A 9,544-nucleotide genomic window follows, 5' to 3' on the forward strand; every position below is an offset into this window, starting at 1 on the left:
ATTGTTTGAAATCTGATAAACTAATCAAAATTTATTTGTTGAATTTTTTTTAATTTCTTTTATTGCAATAATTTTTTGAGACTTGCATGCCCTAATCAATCCTTCCTATTATCATTATTTCCTCTCCAATATGATTTTATCTATTGCTTATTATTGTTTTTCTATTTTTTTGTGTCTTACTTGTATGGCCTGTATGAAAACAATGTGTGAATACACTTTACTGCACACTTCCTCCCTTTCAGGAAACTGCCATTTGGGAAGATTTTTTTTTTAAATTAACCATATCAATAACATTTGACTGTATATATGAATGTATATAATATTCATTTAATTCATTTATTATTGTTGTTTTTTTCTATGTATGTACAGTACACCCAAGAATAATAAATCTAATCTAATCTAATCTACACTACATGGTACATTTACTTATTTTTATTAGATGGCTAAAATCATAAAAGTATAAAAGGCATTTAATGTAGAACAAACAAATGTATGTAAAGCAAAGAAGGGTTTCCATGTCCATATTTTAAAATTGGACAAAGAACAAAAAAGGAGAAAGCCTAAAGTGTCATGTGTGACGTCAAAAAAACTTCTAAAAAGGAAGGATGAGAGGAAACGGAGGAAAGAAACCCCTCCCCCCCCCCCCAAAAAAAAAGAAGGATTTTATGACGTCACACATAACACTTTAGGCTTTCTCCAAAAAAGGTAAACTGTATCTAACTCTTAATATTTTATAGATTTAACAAAAGTCCTTTGAATTTTTTTTTTTGTTTCATTTTATGAAATTGTTAATCTAACTTATGTCCTAATATTTTTTTGTATAATTTTCAACTTTTAACAAACCCATTTGTGCCAAATTCTTTTATATAAAGATATGTAAGAAGACAGAAGTTAAATTGTAGGTATGTATTTTAAATAGACAAGACAGTGACGTTAACTTTTAAACTTTCAAATGTGTATTGAAATAAGGATGATATCATCCAAATATGTTAAGCTTAACAAGTCGGATAAAGGAACATTACCAAAATTTAGAAAGACATACTCATTTTTCCTTTTGAAAAAAAGCACAGAAAAAATATAAATTTCTTTTTTTAGTAACAGAAAAGGTTGCCTATCGAGCATTGTTGCATTGGTTAGGTTTAGGTTTTTCCTTTGAATAAATACATGATTCTTAAATCTTCTCACAAAAATTTTAAGCCGAGTAATTCACGTTTCTACTTAACCGTACAGACGAACACAGTGAGTTTTATAGTGGCCTCACTTCTGAAGATCAGAAAAAGTATAACATTTTAAATAAATGACAATGATAGCCAACCGACGACAACGACAAATGCCATTAAATCATGTAAAATCAAAAGTCAAGATATTTTAATAAAACGGAGATAATTAACTTATTTATTTTCATTAAAAAGCTTATTTTTATATAATCCATTTTAAAGTCATATTTCCCTGCAAAAGTATCGTTATCTATCTATCTAAATATCAGTTTGCAAAAGATTGAATAACAAATAATATACAGGGTGCTTTAAAATATATAAAAATTTTGAACAATTTTGAACATGGTAATGCTCCACAATGCCATCGAAGGTGATTTGACTTTTGTATCAGAACCTGAATTGGGACATAGTGCATTTCATTACCCTAGGTTAGGTAACTTCATTTCACTTTTCAATAAAATCTAAAATGCAGCGGTTTTTGCAGGAGGTACCATTTTCTGTGAAAATTTTAGAGGAAAATTAAACAGTTTTTAGTTAATTTCTACTTCTATTTTCAACTGAAGAAAAAATACTTTTGTGTTTATACAGAATCATTGTTGTTACTTAATCTTATAAAAAAAAAATTTAAAAACTAACCCATAAAAGCCGATTTTTCATTTTGTTCAATATGGGTAAAATAAAAATATTACCATCTCCAAGGGTTAAAATCAAAATTTCAAAGCTCTAAAATGTTGTTCATCGAAAATAAATAGCAGTTTATAAGGACTTTTTGCATCCATCTTCTCATTTAACAGGAAAAAACCCCAAAAATAGAATCTATTTTTTTAGTGTTGACATAAAAAAAGCATTTGATTAAAAATATAATTAATATTTTTTTAAAGAAGTGCTAAAAAGTAATACAGACTATTCAACTTTACCTCTGACATTTAATTAGATGTAAAAAAAATCTATTTATTATAGCAGACAATTATGATAATTTGTTTACAAAATTTTCACCAAAGCATTACTGATAAACCAAGGACTTATTAGATAACATACTAAATGCTCCTTTGTAAAAAGATTCTATAAAAAATGTATTCTATAAGAAAATCATGTTTTCAAATGGACATTTCAAATTATAGAGTAGCTTTTAAAAAGTAGAATCTATTTAATCTTTAAAGAATTAAAATAAAGGATAATAATAATAATAATAATAATAAGAACTTTTATTCAATAACTCTTCAATCCTGTTATGAGTAAATCACATAGACAATTAATTATTATATTGAAATTACATGTTAATATTTCATAATATAACGATAATAATTATATGTTTTTATTGTTACTGGTAAACATAATTGCGGAATTTGATAAACTAGGTGATTTCTCTTGGCGGGCCAGGTGCGGCTGAGCCTACTTCGGGCTGGACTGTGGTTGGTGTCGGTACCACTTTCGCCGGCCGGTGACCGCCATATAAATGCGGATCAGAAAGTTATCCGCTCGTGGTTCCACCGCTTTAACATCTACGAGCTCGCCTTCACATCAGCTTTGCCTGCAACCCCTTCTCCATAACTTCCATATGTCAACCTGTACAGCAATGTTAGTACGTGACCGGTCAACGAGTTGACCGGCTAGCGATTAGACAGATAGATGGATCCTGTGCCCAACATGTAAATATGAACCAACCTAATCATGACATATAGACATTTCGTGTGACCAAAGAAAATTTAGAAGGAAAAAACTAAAAAGATTACGAAAAAAGAAGGAATTTTGATTAAAAATAGGAATTTGTTTAGAATTTAATAAAATTTAATAAATTTTGTGAGAATCTCAACAGGTTTCTAGATGCGCTCCCCCGTAGAAGTAAGTTGAAAAAGAAAGAAAAATTGTAAATTTAAATTTAAATATTGTTATGAAGAAACATGTTGAAAAAAAATGTTGAAGAGAATATTGGAAAGGAGTTGCTAAAAAATTGATAAAAAACTGTAATGTAAAAAAATTTGTTGAATGAATTTAATTTAATTGCAGGGGTTAACATCTAGTAAGAACTCTATTTTGAACGACAACTCGACGACGGGGATGTAGGTATTTAGGTCGGACTCGAAGGACACAATGTACGCCTTCCAGGAGCTCCTGGTTGTACAGACCGGGACAAGGTAGTCTAAAATAAATTAGATAAATTAATTGAAAATTAAAATTGAAAAATAAAATTAAATTGAAAAATGAATCGAAATTAAATTTGAATTTGAAAAGTTAAGATTAAAGAAGAATTTCTATGTGTATTAAGATTAAAGAAGAATTTCTATGTGTATTAAGTCCTAGGTAGCTAATTTGATATTAATTGGTCATTTGTATTTAACGTTTCCCGGCCGTTTACAAAAAAAACTCCGACGTTCTTGAACTAAGTTTCAACCCTTGCTAAATTTCCAATGAATCCCTTAGTCCCTGAGACGACCATGTACAACCCCAATGAATGAAAAGAAGGAAAGAGAAAAAACATTGCTTGAAGGCATCAAAATTTTGGTTGAAATTTAGGACAGAATGATCCGATGCTATAATTAAGTATGTCAAACCGATGCGTGAAATATTTGAGAAATGTACAAAAAAACCTTTTAATCGTATACTCATTTTAAATATGATAGGGATAAAGATTCCAAAAAATCAAAAAAGATTCCAAAAAATCAAAAAATCAAAAAAGAAGGATACTTGAATCCAACTTAAATTGCTCTGGTGATTATGAGTATGAGTATGATGTTATGATATATTGTTGCCTGCATAAAGTGTAAAAATAAACTATTGATAAGTTAAAAATAAGGATAAAATATAAGAAGATTAAGACTGAAAAATAAAGAATGAAAAATAAAGAATGAAACCATTATATTGAGTTTAATACAAAGTAAAAAGCTTTCCGTTTGAACTCCAGGAATGTAGGTATTGTTTTTAAATTTTCAGGTAATGTGTTCCAAAGTCTTGGGAAAAAATGTAATGGTGAATTGAATATAAAATTTCTATTGGCTTGATCTACTATGAAATTATTTCTAAATCTGGTTTCATAATCGTGAATTGTATCACGTGTGTTCCAGACACCATCAAAAACTCTTGGCTGCATATTGTTTTTATATTTGTACATAAATAAAAACACTTCGTATTCCATTTGTTTCCTGATTGGTAAAATTTCCAATTGTTTAAATAAAATATTTGATGGAAAACGGCGTGGTTTTTTTGCTATTAAGCGGCAGCACTCCTTTTGGAGCTTTAAGATTGGCTCTAATAAGGTGTTTGGAACAGCAGTGAATACAATTAAACAATAGTTGAGAACAGACTTTATGTAGGCAAAATAGAGCAATTTAAGATGTTGCGAGTCAAGTATATGACGCATTTGACGTAATGAGTATACGATTTTTAAAATTCTTTTGTGCATTAAATTAAAATGGACTTTGAAAGACAATTTCTCATCGATTTGAATACCCAGGTGCCTTGCGGCTTGTTCTCCAGGGTTACTATTCGAAAAAGTTATATGATCTAGTTTCTGGATTTTTTCTGGAAGGTTCTCTCCTTCATGGTTAGAATTGATAAAAACTGGAAACTGTTTTATAAGATTTTTTTCCTCTTCCGTGAAGTTTTGCCTTGGCGATTGAAACAAAATAACCTTGGTTTTTTTGCTATTTATAATAAGTTTATTACTGTTGTACCATTCAGTAATTTGAGGAAGAGTATTTTCAATCTTAATAAACAGATCCCTAATGTTGTCAGCTGTTAAAAGACAAAATGTGTCATCTGCAAAAAGAGACAGCAATGCGTCTCTAGTGGCAGAGTCTAGATCATTAACTACGATAAGAAAGAGAAGTACACCGAGTGTACTTCCCTGGAGAACACCGATAAGGATAGATAGTACATCAGAAAATTCTCCCCCAAACGCAACCTGTTGTGACCGTCCTTCAAAGTAGCTTTCGAACCACCTCAGGACCACTCCACGGCAGCCATAATGCTCGAGTTTTTTCAACAAGATGTTTCGATCCACAAGATCGAAACACTTCTTGATATCAATTAATATCCCGGCGCACACTTTCTTTTCGGAAAGTGCCGCCGTGATACGATTGACAAGATCAAGAACATTATGTGCCGTGGAGAGGCCCGGACGGAATCCGAACTGTCGCGTGGAGAAAAAGGATCTTTCATCTAAAAATTCATATAGTGATTTGTACATGATCCTCTCGAGTGGCTTCGAGAATGTGTTGATGATAGAAACACCCCTCCAGCTATCTAAGCTGGTCAACGGCCCCGATTTATAAACGACTACATTCTTGCTCACTTTCATCCCTGAGGGAAAAATTCCTTGTGAAAAGCTAAGATTATATATGTGCGTCAATGGCCGCACCAGGTTAGCGGCGCATTGAATTAAGAGTTTACAACTTACATCGTTCACGTCCTTGGCCGTCTTGGGCCTGCAGCTCGTTATTATGTTAAATACCTGGAGTTCATCCAGGGGAGGAATGAATATACTATCATTAATGGGGGGGGGGTAAATAATCCCTAAAATCTTTTGATGTTTGGGGAATTTCAGGGGTAAGGTTCTCACCCAATTTTGCAAAGTGGGAATTAAAGGCGTTGGCTATTTCCTTTTTGTTCTCAATTTTTGCTCCATTAATTTCCAGGTATTCAAGATCACTTGAATACTTGGATTTACCCATTACCTCCCTTAATACTTGCCATACTTTGCGGCCATCTTTGCCCGCTTTTTCAAGCTCAGATTGATAGTATATTCTCTTTCTCTCCCTGCAAGCTCTCTGGTAATTATTACGGTAAGTTGAGTACCTATCCTTATTTTCTTCTGTTGGGTAACTCAAGGATTTCCTATACAACTTGTCCCTAAATCTATTGCACAGCAGAAGGTGATTAGACATCCATGGCGACTGCGGCATGGTCCTGCGATTATTGCAAATTTTGTCTTTGGGACAACATGAGTTGTAAAGATTAAAGAAAATTGAAAAAAATTTCGCATAGGCTAAATCAACATCCTCTGTGCTTAAGACCTCATCCCAATTTTGTATTGATAGTTCATAATTGAGGTTATCAATATTTGCTTCTTCCAAAAATCTTTTTTCAAAATATTGTGGTTTTTTTGGGGGTTTTGGAATGATATGTGAAAAGGAACTAGATAATACAAAATGGTCTGATAGGTCAGTGACAATTACATGTGAGTCAACAAAATTGTCCAGGAAATCCTTGCAAAAAATTGAATCAATCAATGAGTACGAGAAATTATGTACTCTGGTTGCTCTTAACGTTAAGGATAGATACCCATTACTTACCATTAAATTAAAAAAACGAGATGCAGGACCCAAGACGTCATAAGTCGTGAAGAGATTTAAGTTGTAGTCTCCCACAATGAATACAGGGAGGTTGCTATCATCAATCACATCTAAAAAGTCACCAAGTATGTTAAAAAATGATTCAAGGTCCTCGGGGTTTCTGTGTGGAGGTCTATAAACGTTAACTATCAATGCCTTAAAGCTCCCTAATGTTACTTTAACACACATAGTTTCAAAAATATGTGGCACAAAAAAATTTGGAAATAAAACTTTTGTTTGATATTTGCTATGAATAAACAGCCCTACTCCCCCGCCCCTCCCTTCTGGTCGGGGGGTGGAGATAAAGTTGTAATTTATTAAACTTAAACTATCTATGTTCGAGTCCTGTGACAACCAGGTCTCCTGGACGGCGATGACCGATGGACCAACTCCCTCCAGAGAGGCCGTTTCAATTAGATTTCTTAACTGTTGGATTTTACTATTGAGACTTTGAATATTAATTGAAAAAATTTTAAAAAGTTGCTCATTTGTATTTTTAAATTTATTAAAAAGAGAATCTATGTCTATATAGTCACACTTAATGTTATAGTCGCTCGAGTATTCTCTAAACGTATCGTCATAGAGAATGCTAGTGATGTCATAGTTCACATTTTCATTTAGACACAAAATATCATCTACCTGGCTAGAACCAGCTGTCTAAGGATGTGTCTGGAGGCCATGGATCTGGAGATGCAGGTTCTGCTTCCGGTTCAGCTATGCAGGCAGAAGTTATCGGCAGGTGTTCCACTAAAATAATAACATATATAATAATCATGGTAAAAAATCTCTACTATTTTCCCCCCCCCCCTACCCGCATCCAACGAGTACAATGATTTGATAAATTCAGTAAAAAAAAATCAGTAAGAAAATCAGTAAGAAGAATAAATCAGTAAATAAAGTTAATTTTAAAATTAATTTGCTAATTACTAATTACCAATTACCAGTATATGTTTACACACAATTATCATTAATCAGTCTAATTCATTGAATTTGATTATTTTACGATTATTGACAGATTATACAGATTATAATAATAATGATAGTTATAAAAACGGCTAAGCGTAATAAGTTTGAGCTTTGATATTGATGTGTACCTAATAGTACCTAGTAATTGCTCAATTAAAGTGAAATTTGTACAAAATGTACACTACTAATATGACGATAACCTTTTCAAGGCTTAATTTTGACCCGATATCCATAGAGGAATGCTCGTGGCATTGTTCATGGTTTGGCAGCTGCTGACCTTGTCGATACTGAGGATGATGTTGCGTTAGTACCTGTGGTTGTAGAGCCTGGTGTAGTACCTGGGGCCGAGCCTGTCTTGGCGGGAATTGCGGCACCAGTATTCTCAATGGCAGGAAATTCGGCTGTGGAGATAGCATCAACAGTGACACTATGATTTGGAGAATGTTGATCCTCATGGTCCTGCTCTGTCTGGGCTCCACGCAGCTTGTTGTCCTTCAGGTCCTGCAGTAGGCTCTTTATCTCTGTTTCGAAACCTTGAAAGAAAAGGTTACGGTTAGATTGGCCATTTTCACGCATGAATTTTACAATCAAATTATCAGTGCTTAATATTTCCTGTAGGGGAGGCAGTGGGGAGATCAGCCCGATGTGGCTTCGAGCCATAGGATTCTGCACTTTTATCCACTTAGGGGGGCCATCTTTTGGTTGGAAGGCGACGCTGGTGCCCGACAGTTTAGTCCTAGACGCGATTCCTGCGCTGTGTAGGTAGGTCATCAAGCTTCTATTTGTGTCCGCAAGATCGTGGGCACACTTAAGAAAACTCTTACCGTCGAAAGATACTGCAGCGGCGCTGGTCCAACCTGTCTTGTCGCGAGCCTTCTTGTCCAACAGTTGTAAATGCTTCTTCTTGTTGAGCATGAACTGAAAAAGCATATGGCGAGAGTAAAACCTGAAGATATAATTTCTGGGGCCTTTAACCCTCTGGCTTAGGGGATGAGAATACTCTATGGTATTAGAGTAATTGATGTTTGCGTCGGGGTCCTGTTCGACCAAGACAGGCCTGATGACAATGTCAAAAACCTCGCGACTTGTCGGCGTTTTATCAAGCCATGGGCACTGGACATTATTAACACGAATGCTCCACAGTCTGTCCCTTTGCTCCCTGTGAGCAAGTTGGGACAAAAAAAAATCATTGAGTGTGGATTGGCATTTTTCACGCGCGTTTGCATTAACGACAAAGTTCTCAAAGTTTTTTGTTAATGACACCACTCGTACAGCAATTTGCTGTTCCGATGAAAGTTCACCACCTTCCATTAACGTACAAAGTTCGTTCATTTCGTCGCGGTGTTTAACATTTAAAGTTTCAATTGAATCACGCAAACTACGAATCTCAGATAAAAAAGTTTTACTAAGAGTGTCGCTGCTCACCTTTTGAAGTTTCTCGTATGCTTGTACGCTCTCGGTTACGGCTTGACTGATGGCATCCTTTATGTCATTTTGTAAAAATGACCTTACTTGAGCTAAGGCATCCTGCGTTAGCAATTTCTTTGCCATTTTATAAAGCAGCAACACTATATAATTGAGATGTATATTCGAGCGTGGTCAGATAAAAACTGGTGTAAAAACCCGCGTGTTACACTAATCAATCTAGATTAGCCAATAGCCTGAAGTCATGTGACCGAATGAGAGTGCGTTGGACCAATCAGATCTCTTATCTGTCGGTAGGAACTAATTCCTCCAATGAGAGGGCTTCGTTACCGGCACTTTGTGTCAGCTGATAGCCTGCCTAGAGAGAGTGTGTGTGTGGTGGGGGTAGGACAGCTGAGGGAGAGGGGTTGGTGTACGCCTTGCGAGTGTGTGTAGATGAGGGTATGATGACTGGGGGATGGGGTATCCTTGGGGGGAGTCAAAAAGGGTAGAGTGTCTACTCAGTGGCTACCATAGATGTTGATAGCTGGAGGGTAGACTAAAGACTAAGGATAAAAAAGTTTTTGAATTTTATCTTGACATATATATGACTAGCATGGCAGTATA

At 34.7% G+C, this 9,544-nt stretch overlaps 1 protein-coding gene across 2 annotated transcripts; it reads right to left on the minus strand.

Moving 5' to 3' along the window:
- Positions 1–7,472: 7,472 nt before the first annotated feature.
- On the minus strand, positions 7,473–9,342 carry LOC145332074 (uncharacterized). 2 transcript variants are annotated; one of them, XM_080177005.1, is made up of 3 exons: positions 8,939–9,342; positions 8,338–8,431; positions 7,473–8,046 (listed from the first exon to the last, which is right to left on the minus strand). In XM_080177005.1, exons 1-3 carry the CDS (start codon positions 9,062–9,064, stop codon positions 7,769–7,771), a joined length of 498 nt encoding a protein of 165 aa, XP_080033131.1. In that variant the 5' UTR covers positions 9,065–9,342; the 3' UTR covers positions 7,473–7,768. The 2 variants fall into 2 exon arrangements, with proteins under 2 accessions (XP_080033131.1, XP_080033130.1); XM_080177004.1 differs by having other exon boundaries at positions 7,474–8,431.
- Between the last annotated feature and the right edge of the window lie 202 nt (positions 9,343–9,544).

This window comes from Acartia tonsa, chromosome 11, assembly GCF_053477335.1.
Source record: "Acartia tonsa isolate MP-2025a chromosome 11, ASM5347733v1, whole genome shotgun sequence".
NCBI lineage: Eukaryota > Metazoa > Arthropoda > Copepoda > Calanoida > Acartiidae > Acartia > Acartia tonsa.

Bases quoted from the DNA above. Each gene is read 5' to 3' on its own strand.
- LOC145332074 (XM_080177004.1), bottom strand. From the start codon at position 9,064: ATGGCAAAGAAATTGCTAACGCAGGATGCCTTAGCTCAAGTAAGGTCA. The intron at 8,432-8,938 runs GTGAGCAGCGAC...ATGCTTTTTCAG, and splicing joins CATACGAGAAACTTCAAAAG to TTCATGCTCAACAAGAAGAA.